This window comes from Erithacus rubecula (genome assembly GCF_903797595.1).
Source record: "Erithacus rubecula genome assembly, chromosome: 6".
Lineage (NCBI taxonomy): Eukaryota > Metazoa > Chordata > Aves > Passeriformes > Muscicapidae > Erithacus > Erithacus rubecula.
This window is the reverse complement of record NC_136688.1, coordinates 58,645,377-58,663,827: the sequence shown is the minus strand read 5'-3', so window position 1 is coordinate 58,663,827 and position 18,451 is coordinate 58,645,377. Positions and strand designations below refer to the sequence as shown.

At 51.0% G+C, this 18,451-nt stretch overlaps 1 protein-coding gene across 11 annotated transcripts in view; it reads right to left on the bottom strand.

Annotated features, from left to right (window-relative positions):
* Positions 1 to 18,139, bottom strand: part of TRIM9 (tripartite motif containing 9) — a 58,734-nt gene extending 40,595 nt beyond the window's left edge. For 10 of the 11 annotated variants that reach the window (XM_079307826.1, XM_079307830.1, XM_079307831.1 and 7 more), the window contains exon 1: positions 17,238 to 18,136. In XM_079307826.1, the coding sequence (XP_079163952.1) occupies positions 17,238 to 18,053 (816 nt within the window). In that variant the 5' untranslated portion in view covers positions 18,054 to 18,136. Of the gene's footprint in view, positions 1 to 17,237 lie in introns of all 11 variants that reach the window. The other variant, XM_079307832.1, reaches the window with a different exon arrangement.
* Positions 18,140 to 18,451: the final 312 nt, after the last annotated feature.

Genomic DNA, 18,451 nt, shown 5'->3' with positions numbered 1-18,451 from the left:
ACAAACTACCCTTTACACATGTGCAGTGTTTCTTTAAATAAAGCTCTTCTTGCTCCTCCATTACACAATTATGTTGCATTATTTTTTTCACAGCCTTAAAATGCAACTTAGCATCCTCTGCATCTCCACCCAGGCATGTGCACACTGCACATTCTGCTGCTTTCTGCCCTAAAATTCTGCTCCATCTGCCTCCAATCCCATTAGTGCCTCCCCACTCCACTGGTTTCTCACACTTCAGCTCTCCCATCCCATTATTGCATTAAGTCTTTCAATCTGATTACATTGTTTGGGGTTAAATTTAAACCTGATTAACTGCATAAACAATGATTTTTTTTTTTTTTTCCTCTCCAGTCCTGGCTCTAACCCAGGGCTGAGAGCCCTGTGGGGTAATTCCCCTTCCTGCAGGGAGTGCATTCACCATCCCTTTGTCTTGTCCTACAGCTTTTAATCAACATCTGGGTGCTGGAGTCAGGCAGACACAGCCTTGACAGCATCTTGACTTTGCTTTGACATTTAATTGCCTAGAAATGCAAATTGTATTGGATTCTCCAGCTCTGGGCAGGCACTAAGGGAAAGGAACATCCCAGGTGTGAGTGGCTGTGTGGTGACCATGGAGGGTGGGAGAGCTGGGGCTGCTCACCTGGAAAAGGCTCCAGGGAGAGCTCAGAGCCCCTGCCAGGACCTAAAGAGGCTCCAGGAGAGGGACTGAGGACAAGGGGTGGAGGGACAGGACACAGGGAATGGATTTGAGCTGGAAAAGGAGAGATTTGAGTCTGATATATGGAAGGAATTCTTCCCTGTGAAAGTGGTGAGACCCTGGGATGGAATTCCCAGATTTGCTGTGGCTGTCCCTGGATCCCTGGCAGTGTCCCAGGCCAGGTTGGAACATCTTGGGACAGTGGGAGGTGTCCCTGCTGTCCCTGGCTGTCACCAGGCAGGTGCCACCTGTGCAGGATGTCCCTGGCCACCCAAGCCACAGCTCTGCACCATCCCTGAGCAGCAGCTCCCCATTTCACTGCCCTCTGCCTCCTTGGCTGCTGCCCAAAACTGGGATTTCCCACTATTTACTGGTGGATTTAGCTGCAGGGAGGTTTGCAAAGGCACAGATGGGAGATGGCATCTCATTCCCATTCTCATTCCTGGACAGGAGGCAGCACAAATATCCTCCAGCATCCCACCAAGTGGCTTTGCACCCATCTCCTGGCATTTCCTAATAAATCAGTGCTGCAGCCTCCAGGGTTGGGCTGCTGCACCCCAAAAACTTTCTGCCTTTCCCAAGGGAAGGAGCCAAACAAAAATATTACCCTGGACTCATCCAAAGTCCTACAAAAGTACAAAATGTGGATTTCTGTGTGTGTTCCTCTGGGCTGATTCTCAGAACCAGGAGCCACTGTGAAAAGCAGCCTGGGGTGTGAAGTGAAACAGCACCAGCATGGAAAAGGTTGGAGTTCTTCACTTTTAAGGTCACTTCCAGCCCAAACCATCCCATAATTTTATGAATACAGCCTGGTCATTTCCATTCTTGGCTCAAATCTAAGTCAGCCTCAGGCCATCTCTGCCACTCCTGATGGGATCCTGGCTCATCCCTGCTCAAGGAGATGGTGTTTGGGGTCATCAGCACTCATCCAGGCCCAGAGCCAAAATTCCCAATCCCAAGTGGCAAAAGGGTAAATTTAACACCTTTCCACTGCTGGGATTGAAGTGCTGAAGTTGTTGCAGCACCCATGGAAACACAAAGCCTGTAGCACCCCAATCCCCTCTCCTCTCTGGTCTCATTTTCCAGCCTCTCCCCACCATGGTTTGCAATCCCCCCAACCCCTGGGTGCCCCCACTCCACCATCCTCCAGTGAGGCTGGGCTGGCAGGAATCTCCTCAATATTCAGGACAGCTCCCAGCACCTTTTTGGGGTGGTTTCTGTGCTTTCCTTTGAGTCTTTCCATTAAATAAATCCCTGCACACCATCAGCATCAGCTCTTCAGGAAAATCCATCACTGCAGACAACACAGCAAACCCTTCCCTCTCTTGTCTGGCACATTTTTAGGAGGATTTGGCTTCTCTTAAAACATTCTCTTTGCTGTTTCACTCAGCACTGCTCCTGGCCATTGAGTGCCTGATAAACCTCCTGAGATGTTCTGTGCACCCAGAGCCATCAGCAAAACACATTTCAGGGACCTGAGCACTCCCAGAGCTCCCCCTCCCATCTCCAGGAAACAGCAGCTCTGCCCTCCACCTGCTCAGCATCAGGACCTCAGCTAATTATCATTCATTTTATGCTTTCTGCTCTTAGTGAGATTGCTGGATTCACACAGCAGCAGGAAGGAGGAGGAGGAAAATAAGGATCACCTGCTCTTTCTGCTTCATGTCTTCCCCCTCCAACAGGATGGGAAATGCTCCCTGGAGAGCATCACTTGGGATTATTTGTGCTTTCAGCCAGCAGCCTCTGGAAGATTCCTGAAGGATGTGGAGAGCTGCCAGGACACAGGGCAGGGATGGGTGGGATACTGGGATGGAATTCCCAGAGAAGCTGTGGCTGCCCCTGGATCCCTGGAAGTGTCCAAGGCCAGGCTGGAACAAGCTGGGATAGTGGGAGGTGTCCCTGCCATGGCATGGATGGGATTTGAGTCCCTTCCATCCCAAATCACTCTGGAAAACTCTCCTGGGCTGAAAAAAACCTTCTCCTTTCTCTGGAAAACTCTCCTTGACTGGGCAAAAGGCTGGACTTGAGCTCTCAGAGATCTCTCCTAATTTGAGGATTTTTATGAGCAAAAATGTGTGACTGAAAAAAAAAAAAAAGAAAAAAAGAGGTTTTTTCTGGAGTTCTCTGCAAGAGTCCAAAGGGAAGGTGCAAGGAGCAGGATTTGACATTCCCTTCAAAGCAGCAGGATTTAGAAACCCTTGCCATCACCATGGATACTGGGAATGCTCCACTCAGCACAGCCAGACTGGGGGATACTGCCAGGAACACACCTGGAAGCTCAGACCTCCCCTCAAATGCAGGAAATCACAGGAATTCAGCTTTTCTTCTAGGTTAACTCCTTCCTCCAGGCACTGGGCTCTGAGTTCCTACAGCTGGATGCAAACCTCCCAGGTTGGAAAGGGTTAAATTTGGGATTAATCCCAAAATGTCAACCCAAATCCAAAATGTCATCCCAAAATGGAGCAACCAGGTGCTGCAAAAAAAAAAAACAAAAACAAACCAGCCTGGTTTAGACTCCAAACCATGGAGAGAGCTGGATTGAGAGAGATGGGAAATTCCCAGACTGAGAATAAACAGAAATCCCACCTGAGACAGAGCACTGCAGGAATGTCACAGGCTCCTTTTCCTCCTCTGGAAGTGGCCACAGGAAAACAAACCCAAGATCTCTTTGGAAATTCATATCAATATTCCAAAATAAACCCCAGAGAGAGGCACTGGAAGCATTGGAGGAAGGGACTGGGAGTGGAATAGGGAAAGGAGGAGGAGAGGAATGGGAATCACTGCACTGGATGGATGATGAGAAGGTTGTAGATTCATTAATAAAAAAGGAAAAAAAAAAGAATAAATCAATAATCCTTGGAAGAGCTGAGATAATGACTGCCTTTAAAAAAAAATTAATCTTTAATAAGAAGGGATGTCAGGCTGATTAGGAAGTAATGAAGAATTTGTCAGTGTTTCTAGAGAGGAGGAGGAGTGAGGGGGTTCTGTCCCCACAACTGGAGCAGAGACACATCCTGGTGTCACCAGGGATGGACTCACTGAGCCATTCTTGATGATTTATGGGGAAGTGAAGAATCCAGGAAATGCCAGGGGATGGGAGCAGGGGGATAATTCACATTTACTTCAGTAATAGGTTTGGGGCTTTTCAAGAAAAAAATAAAAAAAAGAAAAGAAAAAGCAGGCAAAGGAGGAAAGGAGCCACAGATCAGGACCAAACCAACATGGTGCTGAGGCCACCATGTCCCCAAGTGCCACATCCACATGGATTTTAAATCCCTCCAGGCATGGGGACTCCAGCACTGCCCTGAGTTTTCCCCAACCCTTTTGGGGAAAAAAAAAATTCTCCCAATATCCAACCTAAACATCTGCTGGTGCAACTTGAGGCTGTTTCCTCCTGTCCCATCTGTGGGATGTCCCCAGAGCTGCAAGCCCAGCAGGATTAGCCCAGTGAGCTCATTAGCCCTGATTTTTAATTAGCTGCCAGGTGGTCAGCCTGAGTGTCCCTGCCATGACCCACTGGAGTGACAATCCAGGGGCACAGCACCAGCCTGGATTTGTCCCATGGATGTCCCTTGTCCTGTGTGTCCCACCCAGCCTGTCCTCACCACAGAATCAAAACCAAAATTTCTGTCACAGAGAACCAGGGGTTTTAATATAACCCTAAAATGTGAAGTTTGGGCTTTTTTCCTTTTTATTTTGTTTTTCTTGGCTTTTCCAAGGTGAGGGCTGACCCACAGAAGTGTCAGTGCCAGCTCCTTTCCCTTTGCTTTATTTAAAGATATTTCCATTTAAAGATTTGAATACAGAAAGGAAAAGCAGCTCATTGAGCAAAGCCACCAAGGGGGGACCTGTGTGCCCCAAAGTGGCACTGCCAGGGGTCCAGAGCAGCCACAGCAAACCTGGAATTCCATCCCAGCCAGGAATTCCCAATATCCCATCTAAATCCCCCCTTTTCCAGCTGACAGCCATTTCCTGTGTCCTGTCCCCCATCCCTTGTCCCTCTCCAGCTCTCCTGGATCCTTCCCTTCTCCAGGTGAACTCTCTCAGGGTTAAACCCTTGGATTATCTCCACACCCCATCTAGGGCCAGAAATTTCACAAGTATTTAATTACAGACCATAACAGGAACACAGGCATCAAAAATAATCATCTCTACATCACCCCTGCCTCAGAATAAACTCCTATTTTTTGCTGCAGAGCTGCTCAGCCACCAGGACCACCTGCCTTCAAAATATTCTCCCTCATTAAGAGCTTGGTTGATGCATTTTTGCACATTCAGAGTGGTGAAGGCAGCAAATTGTTACATAAAGTGTTATATAAATTACCTCCAAACTGCACAGAAATGTTCAGACTCCACCAAGCTCATGCTGAAGGAATCAATCACTTCAAGTTATCCCAGATATTCCTGACATCCAGGAGAAATGAAGGAGGCAGAATCAGGTTTTAAATCCCACTCTGGACACACATTTGTGACATTTTTGTATTTAGAGATTTCCTGGCTCCCTCAAGCTGCAAATCAACCTGGAGACCCCAAGTCATGTAAACTGTTTAAATGAGATTGCTGCAATAAAATAATTATTGATTGCATAAATTGTACCAAGGTTAAAAGCTTTTGCTAGAGATGGAGATGAGCACAGAACTCTGCTCTGGATCCCTGGGAAGCACATTTAGGAACAGGTCATGTTTTATAGTGGAATTGGAATTGGGCTAAATCAGCAAAACCTCCCTGAACTCCACATACAGCACCTGCTCTCACCAGGTGATGCTGCTGGCTCCCTAAATTTTGGTATATTTAATTTTAATCAGCTGATGCTGCTGGCCCCATAAACTTTTTTATATTTAATTTTAATCAGCTGATGCTGCTGGCCCCATAAACTTTGGCATATTTAATTTAAATCAGCTGTATTTGGGGGCAAGGAAATTAGATTTTTCCTGGGTTCAGGAGCTCTGCTGGGATGTGACCTCTTCAGGAAGGGGTCACAAATACAAACCCCACTGGTGGGTTTTGTTTTAAATTACATTTATTTTCTTGTTTGTACATATTCACTGAGGGAACTGAGCCTGATGTTAATTCTGAATAAATCCCAGAATGGTTTGGGTTGGAAGGAACCTTTAAAACTCATCCCATCCCTCCAGGGCAGGGACACCTTCCACTGTCCCAGTTTGCTCCAAGCCCTGTCCTGGAACATTTCCAGGGATGGGACAGCCACAGCTCCTCTGCTCCAATGCCTCAGCACCCTCACAATAAATAAATTTTTCCTTAAATCTAGATTGAACCAATCCCCTAATAGCATAAAACCATCACAAATTCCCTCCTGGGGTCACTGTCAGGTTTTGAAACCCAAAATTCATGACCTGATGTGATTCATGAGTAGCAATTTCCAGCCACATGGCAGGAGGGGCTTTTATCCCACCCCAGGGATAAATCATCCCTTGACTTTCCTCTGGGAGCGTCACCAGCTGAACGAGGTGCCAAATGCTGAGTGCACTGTGCTAATTGCCACTAATGACCTGGTGCAGCATCACTGCCTCTGCCAAGCTGCAGAGATCCCAGGGATTCCAAAGCTTTTCCTGCTTTTCCCCCTGGGCTGGAAATCATCCCACAGCCCCAGGAGCTCAGAGCTCGAGTTGGAGCCACCTCTCACTCGATCAGGTTGATCCAAGTCCTGTTTAACCCAGTTTGGAACAAACTGAATAAAATATTTGTGTCCCTGAAGCCTCTCCAGGTGTGAGGTGTGGGTGGAGGGTGCTGGCAGAGGGCAGGATCCCATTTCTTTTCCTGGTGCAGAACATTCCTCCAGGCTTCCCTGGCAGGGCACATCCTGAATCCCTGGGGTTGGAAAGGTTTCCCAGCCATGGAGCCCCAGCTGTGCCTGATCCCAGCCCAGTGAGTGCCACCTCCAGGAATTCCTAAACAGGGATGGGGATCCAAACCTCCTGGGCACTGCCAACCCCTGAGCTCCATTCCATGGGGAAATTCCTGCTGGTTCCACCCTGAGCCTGCCCTGCCCAGCCTGAGGCTCTTCCCTGGCTGTCCCCTCCTATATCAGGGACCTGTGCAGAGCCACAAGGTCCCTCCTGAGCCTCCTTTTCTCTTCTAGGACCTTCCCACCACTCCCAGGAATCCCATCCCAAGCCAGCCAGCCACATCTGGGATAGCACAGCAAGGCACACAGGCAGAAACCTGCTGCACCAGCACTGCTCAGCTGGCAGAGAGCTGGGAAAAGCACCTGCCAGCCAGGGATAAAAAAAAAAAAAACCTGCCTGGAGCCAGCACTGACCCACCTGACAGCCTGGCACCACGGCAGGAAATCAATGCAGAGCCCAGGGCACAGATGGGTCAGTGCTGGCTCATCTGGCCACAGCTCCAGGAGCACAGCAAGGCTCCTGCCCCAAAAAATGACCTCCCTGCCCTTCCATCTGTCATCAGTCCTTAGCAGGGCAGGGGGAAGGTGCAGCATCCACTGCCAGAGGGCAACAGTTTAAAAAAAAAATTAAATAAAAAATCCTATATTCACAAATTTTAACTGCTGTGCCCGGGGGAGGTGAGAAATCATCTCAGAGGTGAGAAACTGTGCCTAAGCTCTCTCTCTGATTCACCAAGGTGTGGGCAGCAAAATGCCCTCTGAGCTCCTCATTTCCTGGCAAGAAAATGTCAGGATGGGAGAGGAGCTGGTGCAGGATGGATGCAGCACAGCCTGGGCTGTGTGGGCTTGGTGTGACAGCCTGGCAGAGCCAGCAGTGCTGCTGCTGGGGGGGACAGCCCCACAGAGAGCTGGAATGGCACAAGAAACAGGCAGCTGAGCTACCAGGAGGAACATCAGCACAGTCACAGGCAGCAGGGCTTGGCCATGGAAGCTGAAACTTGTGTTACACTCCTGCCCTGCCCAAAAATCCAAAAAAATGAGGGCTGTGCTCCCAGGGAATGGTGGCACCTGTCACAGAGCCAAGGGACACCACCAGCCCTCACCAAGCACCTCCCCAGGTCCCACATGTCCCAACCTGAACAAGCATTTAAATCGTGCCCTCAAATTTCTGTGACTTCAATCTGAGTCTGAGCAAGGATGGAAGTGCTTTCCCAGGGGAGGAGGCTGATGCTCCCATTGTGTCCTTGATGGGATTTCACCCAGCTCCTCCTCCTGGTTTTTGGAAATTCCCAGCTCATCTCCACGTGTTCCATTGTGAATTCCCATCACAATTGTTGCTGGGCTGGAGGAAGGGCACTGGTGCTAAACACACATTTCCTAGGAGAGGACAGACAGGGGGGGTTTGTGCAATTATTTGCTCAGGAGGATGAAGCAAATCCTTGGCAGGGAGAGCTGATCTCCAGCCCACCCCTTCCCTTTGCAGCATCCTCAAGGAAAATGCTGCCAAAATTCCCTCCCCTGCTGAAGAATAAACAGCCAGGGCTGCACCTGGCAGCACCTTCCCACTGCTCCCCTGCTCCAGCCTGGATCCCTGTGAAACAGCCCTGCCAGGAAGGGAACAGAGGCTCTGCCCCCAGATCAATAAATGTGCCTTGTTAGGAATAATCCATGTCAAAGCTTGACACAACCCCCCCTCCCAGCTTTACATCCTCTGACAGAGAGATCATGGCACAGAATCAGAGAAGGATCAAAATCAAACCTCTGAGTTTGTCTCTGCAGACAGAAAGGTCCTTCCCAAGCAGGAATCCCACAGGAACAGCAAACTCTCAGGTCACAGAACCCCAGCATTGTTTGGGTTGGAAGGGACTTTAAATCCCATCCTGTTGGATCCCAGAAATCTGGGATGTTTGAGGTTTCTGTGCTGTCAGGCTCTGATCCCCAGGAGAACTCTGCTTTTCATTTGAGGCCTTGGAGAAGCTTCCAAATTTGAGTGATGGAGTTAAAATCAGTGGTGTGTAAATAGGAGTGTGTGATTTCACATGGAGAAGGGTTTGGAATTTGATGTTTTTAGAATGTAATAATAGGTATGGGACAAGATGAAGGTTTTTGAGTGTTGTCTCTTTCTGTGTTCTTCTTCCTTCTTCTTCACGATTTCAGGTTGTAATTTGTGGTTGGACAGTTAGTGCTGCACTGTGGGTCACAGGTGTTTGATTATTAAGTCAAAAGTACCAATAATAAAGGTGTTAGCTCTTTATTGGACTGTTTAGCTTTAAAATACCTTGCAACCAGATGGATTCAGCTCCTTTTTGCTCACTTTTAGCTGGTGGCTGGAAATGTTACAGAACTCTTTGTACTTAATAAGATTTAATAAACTACCAAGCCTAAATAAGAAATTAATCTCCTTTGTGTTTTTAATCCTGACTCTGAGTGAAAGGAGAAGAAAATGAAGATGAGGCACTGATGAGGAGGTGAAGCTGCCCCATTTACACCCTGCCATGGGCAAGGACACCTTCCCCCATGCCAGGCTCCAAACCCATCCAGGCAAAGGCAGCAGGGAGAAGAAAAACGATGGAGTTAAGAGCAGCAGTGAATTAACACATCTTGACTCAAGGGGTTATGTGGGAAAAGAGAGGATTTCAGCAGAGGAGTCCCCAGGCTGTCAGGAATGATGCCATGGATGCTCTGTGCACCCTGGAGTGAAGGCAGGGCCATAACCCATCAGTAATTCACACACATCACAGTCCTGACACAGGGAACAGCAACAAGAACAGAACTGACCATGCAAGGGAAAAAATACAGAATTTAGTGCAAGGCTCCAAAGCCCAAAAAAAAAAAAAATCACTAGTTGAAAGATGCTCCACGTTTTTAGGATTGGTGATTAAATTAAAAATAATTTCACTGCTGTTTCCCAGATATTTTGGCTTTACACAAGCAGGAATCAGCAGCCTCAGTGGGATGTCCACAGGAGATTTCCTGGGATTTCCAGGAGGCACTGGAAGTCACAAATGTGATTTTCCACTCCAGTGGCTCTGTGCTGCTGCATCTGCTGCCATGGAGCTGAGCTCCCTCATCCCAGCTGTGCATCCCACCCTGGCAATGGCAACTGGGGCTCCCAGCACTCCAGGCAACATCCAGGCATGCCTTATTAACATCCAATTCCCAGATTTTTTATTTTAAAACCCATCAACTCCTATAAGGTTAGTAAAGGGGAAAGGGTGATTAACACTGATGGGAAATCCCTCAACTGCCAGATCCCTCCCAGGGCAATTTCTGCTGCTACAGAATTGAGCAGGCTCCTATTAACACCCCTCTATTTCTGTGACAAGGGGAATTTAATGGCTAATTAAATACAAAAACGTGGCCTCAACCCCAGTCCATGCTGTGCCCACGGTGTTTGAGGTTGGCATCACCCTCCCAGTCACCCCTGTGCCCTCTCCTGCTGCTCAAGAAAATCTCAAACTGAGCTTGGGTTTTGTGTTTTCTGCACTGATCAGAGCCTCTGCTGAGCTTTTCCAGCCACCTCCAGGTCAGGCTGCCCCCAAAGCTGCACCTAATTCTGAAGGAAAAAGCTGCTTCAGGCTGCAAACACCCTTTTCCTTTCAATGGAAAGGTGAATTCTCTGACCTGCTGTTCTCAGCTCTGCTCTCCTTCCTGCATTAATCAGGGAGCTGCCACTGGAATGGGTGAGAGTTTGGCTTCATTTCTATTTATTTCTGTCTCCCTGGTGAAGAGTTGAGCCCATTTTCAATTTATGAGCAGCTCACCCATCCCTCAGTGATGGTCCCAGACCCCAAACCATCCTCCTCTCTGCCTGGATTGTCCATGGGGATTGGAAAAATTCACCCTGAGAGCTTTTACCCCTCACAATAATTCCACACCAGCCTCTGCCTCTCCTTCCAGGACATCACCAGAGATTTATACCCCCAGCTCTTATGTGCTTGCTCTAAATAGAAATTTATCCAATTCACCCCAGCAGGACAAAGCTGAATGAACAGGGAATGAGCTGGTTTATTTATAAGCCAATTTAACAGGTAAAATGCCTGGTCCCGAGAACAAACAAAAACAAGGCTGACAGAAGAGCAGCTTTGAGAGCTGTTATGCTTCAGCCAAGTTTATCTTTAATTATTCTTTCATACAGCTGGGAAGAGCAATGCAATTTGAAGGCACTCTGAACTAAATGAATGTGTGTGAGTAACACGAGTTAATTAAAGGCTGCTGAAAGCTCCTCCCAAGTTCAGGAAAGGGAAGGGAAATACCTCCCAGTGGTTATGAGTTGGATTGCTAGAAAGTGCACAGCAGGACTCCAAAAAGGAATTTGGACTCATATGGGAAGAGGTTGTGGCAAGAGGAAAAAACAGGAAAGATTTTGATGGGATATTGGGAAGGAATTCCTGGCTGGGAGGGTGGGGAGATCCTGGAATGGAATTTCCAGATTTGCTGTGGCTGCCCCTGGATCCCTGGAAATGTCCCAGCCTGGAATAGTGGAAGGTGTCCCTGCCCATGGCAAGGGTAGAATGAGATGATCCTTCCACCCCAACTCATTTTGGGATTTTGTGACACCAAAGTTTTCCTTTTAAAAGCTGTCTTGGTTTAGGGCAAATTTGGGAGAAAACCTTTGAATGTGGTTCTCTTAGGAAACAGATTTAAATAGTTTTTGCCTTAACTGGTTTGGAGAAATATTTTTCATCATAAAGTCACCCCAAGACAAAAGCCTGAACCTGTGTGTGCTGGATTATTTAGAAGAGCAGGAATGAGCAGTGCAGAGCAGCCCCAAATCCTCCTGAGATGATTTTCCCACCCAAGATCCACCCTGCAGCAATGTCAGCTCCTGGAAAGCATCCTGTGAAACCTGGTTAATTAACAGCAAAGCCTTTCCACACTCCCAAGTCATTTATTTAACACCAGGCACAGTGTTTGCTCTGCTTCCCAATTCTGTTTTTCCAGGCTAGGGATGTGGTGACAGGGGAAACTCTGGGTGTGGATATTGCTGAAATTCCTTGAGACAGACACAAGAATCAGTCCCTGGGTTAATTGCCCCCATCCCAGCTGGAGGCAAGATCCAGCCAGGAGGATCCTTCATTCATCAAGTGGCCAAGAGAAGAACAAAGATGTGAGAGAATGGGAAAGGTTTGGTATTTACAGAGGGTACTGTGGATGAAGATGAGCCCCAGCAGAGCTCAACCTGCTCGTGGAGGTGCTTCAGAGCCTGAGCAGATGGTGCCACACAGCAGATTGTACATTTTTGTACATGTATTTTTGTACATCCACACTCATTGAGTGGTTTGGGTTCAAAGGAACCTCAAAGACCATCCCATTCCACCCCATTCCACTGTCCCAGGCTGCTCCAGCCTGGCCTTGGACACTGCAGGGATCCAGGGGCAGCCACAGCTTCTGTGGGCACTGTGCCAGGGCTCCCCACCCTCACAGGGAAGAATTTTTATTTTTTTTCCTCATTATCTCATCTAAACTTCCCACTGAAATGGAATAAAAGCTGAAATGATTTACATTCACCCTGAGATGACCCTGGGCCCATTTCCATCTGGAAGTAACTCAGAGGTCACCTCCTGCCTCCTGGGCTCCAGGAACCCCATTACCTCTGATGAACAGGGTGTCTGGGGCTGCTCCTTACTCCATTAAGTGCAGTCAGTGCAAAGCCAAGAGCCACCTGACAGAAAGCTTTTATCCCAATAAATTCACAGGAGAAGGCAGCATCACCTCTGGATCCTGGGAATCACAGGGTCACTTAGAAAAAGACTTTTAAATCATGAAGTCCCCTGTGTCCCCAAGTGTCACACTCACACAGCTTTTAAATCCTTCCAGGGATGGAAGTCCAGCACTCCCTGGGAAGGTTTTTCCAATGCCTAACTACCCCTTCCATTAAGAAATTCTCTCAAATATTCAATTTAAACTTACCCTGGCACAATCTGTGGCTGTTCCCTCTCCTCCTGTCCCTGTTCCCTGGCTGTCCCCTCCTGTCAGGGAGTTGTGCAGAGCCAGAAATTCCCCCTGAGCCTCCTTTTCTCCAGGCTGAGCCCCTTCCCAGCTCCATCAGGAATTCTCCAGCCCCTTCCCAGCTCCCTCAGCTTCTCCTCATCAGATTTTTGCTCCAGATCCTGGCATTTCTTTGCTTTTTCTGACTTCTCAGCCTGTTTGTCACCCTCTGGATTTGGCCCCAAAGGAATGGAGGAGGAGGGAAGGGTGTTGGGCATTGCTGGAAAAGGAGAGGATGGATCCTGCTGCTGCAGATGGAAAAAAAGCTGGAAAATGGGATTCAGGAAAGCCACACCAAGGCTTGGGAAACATTAACTGCTTCTCTTTAAACAGCAAATATTTTACTTTGCAAAAGCAAACAGGTCTTGGTCCTACAGCAACTCCCTGGATACTTCCCCAAGTGCTGTGGGCTGCAGGAATTCCCATGGACACATTCCCAGTGTCCCAACCTCCCCTCAGAAGTTCCTCTGGCTGCCAACACAGAGCCCTGGCCAAGAGAGCCAAGGGAAAATCCTCTCTGCTCATCCCTGTCTTGGCTCTGGCATCCCCTGGGCACAAGCTGAGGAGTCCTTGCAGTGTTTCCCACCCCTGGGGTAAAGTCTCAGTGTGTGATTTTTGGTTCTGAACCTGCATCCCTCATTCCATCTGTGCTGGGACAGGAGGAGCTGAGCTCCAGGTGGCACCTGGATCATCTCTGCTGATCCCACACTGTGTGGGATGGAAATTCCCAGGGCTGGGATCTGCAGGGATTTGCAATCTGAGGACAGTTTGTGTCTTCAGCCTGGGCAATCCCATCTCAGGCAGTTAAAACCTCATGTAAAATTAAAATGGAGAGCAGTGTTTTCCTTCCTCTAAAGTCAAGATTTGTTTCTGCTTCTCTCCAGGAGGATCTGGAGATGCTGCCTGACCTCCTCAAGCAGAGAGTGGTCCCAGCTCAGAGTCTCAGTTTAGAATCTTGGAATCATTTAAGCTGGAAAAGCTCTCTAAGATCACTGAGTCCAACCCTTTCCCCACTGCCCCATGTCCCCAAGTGCCACATCCACAGCATTTAAACCCCTCCAGGGATGGGGATTCCACCTCACTCCTCACAGGATTTGTGCTCTAGAGCCTTTTCCAGCTCTGCTGCCCTTCCTTGGATGCAGAAAACAAAAGGAATGAGGATGAGAGTGAGGAAAAGAGGCAGAGCCCCACAATCCCAGTCCAAGGCTTCTTCCTGCACTGCCCAAAAACAGCAGAAGTTTTTCACCAGGGCACCCCTGAACTCTCCAGCTTCTTCTTTAGTGCTTAGCAAATCCAGGCTCCCCTTTGCTGCAGTTGGGATGTGGATGGCAAAGACAAAAGCAGCTGCTGCAGGTGTGTCCCACCCCCAGGGAGGTGAACAGCCATGAGGTGACAAATGCCAGGGACTCCAGAGTCAGGTACAAGAGTGAAGGTAACAATTCAGAATTTGAGAGACAGGCAGGAACAACTGCTCTGCATCACTGCCTCTCATTTCCCATCCCAGGACATTTTCAAACCTGCTTAAAATCTGCTACCACAATCCACAAACTTCTGGGAGACCTTTGCAACCTGTGCCAGCAGCAGCAAAATGAATTTTAAGACTGAGTTTGATTAAGTGGCTGGGATTTCAGGGCTGTGGGAGACAGCAGAGCCCCTGGTGATTCCTCCCACACATCCATCCATCCATCCATCCATCCATCCATCCATCCATCCATCCATCCATCCATCCATCCATCCATCCATCCATCCATCCATCCATCCATCCATCTGCTGAGCCTGCACTCTGCACACACCCCCAGCAGAAGACAAGAGGGACTCAGATGTGTGACGAATAAATGATTCAGCTCCATCTTGTGCTCCTGCTCCTGGCATGCCAAGCAGCATTCCAGCTCATCAGGATAAAAACCCAGACAGCTGCAATATCTGTGCAAAACTGGGACAATTCAGATTAAAAACCCATTTCCTTTGAGTTTCTCTGAATATTCACCCTGCTCCCAGCAGCTGAAAGGAAGATGGGGAGAGTGAGGATTTGCCACAATCTGTGTCCAGCTTAGAAATCCCAGCTCCCTGCATGACAATTGATTGTGCCTCAGCACAGATTATTTTAAATGATCAGCTGGGAGAACCTCAGGGAGGAAAGGGAAAATTGGGGCAGCTCCCAAAGAGGGCTGGGAAAATCCCCCCTGGATTTGGTTCCAAGGGGAGCATGCTGTATTTAACAGGGATTGATTGCCCTGAGCCTGGAAATCACCCACTGAGGAGTGAACACTGCTGCTTTCAGGAATAACAGCTCACCAGGCACTCCTGGATGTCAGCACAGGCTGTGGGGACAATCACAGCCTCAGAAGGGAAGAGCATCCCAAAGAATATCCACACCAAGAGGTGCTGGGATGGTGAAAGAGAATTCAGGAGCTGGCTGATGGGTGTAAATTAAAAGAGGGTGGATTTAGATGGATATTGGGAAGGAATTCTTGGCTGTGAGGGTGGGGAGGGGTGGGACACAATACACACTGCCCAGGGAACCTGTGGCTGCCCCTGGATCCCTGGAAGTGCCCAAAGTCAGGCTGGACAGGTCGGTGAGATGATGGAAGGTGTCCCTGTCCATGACTGGATGGGATTTAAGGCCCCTTCCAACCCAAACCATTCCATGATTCCCTCCTGGGAGCTGAAGGTATCATTACACTGCTCATCACACAGAAAAGAGCAGGCAAAAAGGGACAGTCACCCTTTCAGCAAATCTGTCCCACTGTCAAGGGCCTGTGCTCTCAAAAAATGACACCACCAGACACTTTTGCAAGAGGATCACCACTCCAACCCACAGGTGGTTTGGTTCCTAATGCCCAGTCCCAGCCAGGATCAAGCTTGGAAACTGAATCCAATGGGTACTGATTTTTTTTTTTTTAATTTTTATTTTTTTTTGGGTAACAAAATTCAGGTAAATAACCTCTTCCTCTGATTTTGCTGGATGGGATCTCAAGGAGCAATCCGAGCTCTAGCCCTGAAATCACTCCTTTAATTATTCCTTAACACATTTAACTCCACAGACTCTTCCCCTCCCTAAAAAGCAAATTAGCACCAGGCAATACCAGTGAACCCCTGCAGAAATACAATTCTCTCAAGGCAGGTGAGACTTCACTGTTCAATTTCCAAAACCCCGAGAGTAACTGCATGAAAATCATCATTTGAAATAATGTTACAGCTCCACATCTGCCAGCTACATCAATGCAACAGTGCCTGGCTAAAGCTCTCCCCTGGGAAAAGGGATTTGGAAGGAAAAGCTAAAGCTCATCTTATTCCATCACCTCCCATTGGACCTGGCTGCTCCCAGCCCTTTCAAGCAGTGAAGTTCAGTGATGTCCAGCTGGAATTCCCTGTGTTCCAAACTCTGCCTGTTGCTTTTCATGCACCTGCTCCACATCACAAGAGCCTGGCTCCATCCTCTGCCTCCCTGTGAGCATCCTGAGCCTGTGCCATGCTGATCCTGGGCATCCCACACCAGCTGCATGTTCCTGCTGCTGCCATCAGGGTCTGCACCTATAGACAGGGGCATCAAACTGTTCTGGCACATCTCTGAAAATCCAGAGAGGAGCTGCTCCTGCTCCCAGCAGAAGAGGGTCAGCAACAAGCACCACCAAACCCTTCTCCCCACAGCAGAACGAGGTCACCCCACTTTTTGGGGCATGGTGACAAAGTGACAGCTTGTCCCTGCATGCACTCACTGACCCAGTTCGGGGTGCAGAGCTCCATCCTGCCAGAGCATCCCCGGATATTCCTGGAAAGCAATCCAGCTCCCTGGGAGCTCACAGCCTGTCACAGGTCACCCCCACCAGTTCGGAGTGGGGGCCAATTACGGCGATGTTCACGGGAGGAATGACGCCCGTGCCCTGTCCGCCCGTGTCCCGGTCACTTCTGCCCCAGTTCCTGCGGAGGGAGGCGAGCACAGGGAGGGAGGGATGGAGCTGATGCTGGCCACAAGCGCTGGGACCCTCCTGCAGCACGGAGCGAGCGCTCTGATCAGCATTCAGGGACAGGGCTCAGTGTTTCTGGCTGCCACCCTCCTCCTCCTCCCGGTGTGCGGCAGGAGCTGGCACCCCCCGGCTCCCCGCTCCCACATCCCCAAGGTGGATTTTACACCTCCCTCCTCCCCAAACCATCGCTCCCTGTTGCTTTCCCAGCTCTGCGCCGCAGATCCACCCCCGGCTCCAGCTGGCAGGGCTGGATTTGGGGACCCACGGGGAGGGAGCATCACCGGCACCGAGGGGACACGCTGCTCTCAAGGAATAGGAGACGATGGGAGAGGACGGGAGAGGATGGGAGAGGATGGGAAAAGTCGGGAGAGGACGGGAGAGGATGGGAAAAGACGGGAGAGGATGACTGAGGACGGCTGAGGACGGGAGAGGATGATTGAGGACGGGAGAGGACGGGAGAGGACGGGAGAGGATGGATGAGGACGGGAGAGGACGGGAGAGGATGGGAGAGGATGACTGAGGACGGGAGAGGACGGGAGAGGATGACTGAGGACGGGAGAGGATGACTGAGGACGGGAGAGGATGACTGAGGATGGGAGAGGATGGCTGAGGATGGGAGAGGATGGCTGAGGACGGGAGAGGATGGCTGAGGATGGGAGAGGATGGCTGAGGACGGGAGAGGATGCTCCCACCCTGCGGCTTGGCTTGCGCTCACCTTGTGCAGCTTCCACATGGCTCCCAGCGCCTTGACCTCGTGGCTGGAGTGCTTGCCCTCCTCCAGGCACTGGTAGCAGACGGGGCTCTTGCACTGCACGCAGTACATGCTGTGGTTCTCCAGCTCGTGGTCGGTGCAGGTGGAGATCTTGCGGGGGCTGAGGCGGCGGCTGACGCGGCCCTGGGCCGGCGGCACCAGGCGGTGCTTGGCCAGCGGTCCCCGCGGCGGGTGGCAGCGCAGGCGGCACGGGTCGCAGTAGAACACGTCGCACTGCTCGCACATCACGGCCGCCTCCTTGGGCGCCTTCTCGCAGAGCTGGCACCGCAGGGCCGCCGCCCTGCCCTGCTGGTAGCGGTCGATGACGCCCTCGAGCAGGCGGTTGCGGGGGAAGCCGCGCAGCCCGCGCTCGTCCAGCACCAGGCTGCGGTGGCACTGCGGGCACGTCAGGCACGCGTTGCGCGGCGGCGGCGGCGGCGCCAGCGCGGCCGGGGGAGGCGGCGCGGCCGGCGGGAACACGCGCACCCCGTTCGGCGACTTCTGGCACGGCGTGGTGGGAGCGCTGGCGAAGCCCCCGTAGGAGCCGTAGCCGCTGTCCGCCTCGCTGTACAGGCTCATCTTGTCCAGGTCCAGGTAGTCATAGTCGGAGACGGCCGAGCCCGAGGCGCGGCGGCTCTGCGGAGACTCCGAGTCCGGCGTCTGCACCAGGATGTTGCGGGCGCACGCCTGGCACAGGTTGTGCGAGCAGGGCAGGATGATGGGCTCCCGGTAAAAGGAGCCGCACACCGGGCATTTCAGCTCCTCTTCCATCTCTTCCATAAGGGAGGGAAAAAGGGGCGGCGGCGCGGCTGCGGCGGCCGCGGCAGGAGCCCGACGAGCGACCCGCACCGCACCGCGTTTCAGCGCCGACTGCCGCCCGCCCGCCGCCCGCCGCCGCGCGCCCCGCCGGGCCCCGCCCCCCGCCCGCCGCCATTGGCCCGCCGCCGGAGCGGGGGGCGCGCTGCGCGCTGTGATTGGTTGAGCCGCCTGTCCGTCAGCGGGCGGTGGCGCTGCGGGGGATGCGCTCGGGGCTGCGGCGGCGCTGCGGGGTCGGTGCGGGGAGAGCGGCGCTGCCGGCGCTGCCCGCGGCTCTTCCCTGCTCTGTCCCTGCTCTGCCCGCGGCTCTTCCCCTGCTTTTCCCCCTGCTTTTCCCGCTGCTCTTCCCTTCCCCGGCTCCA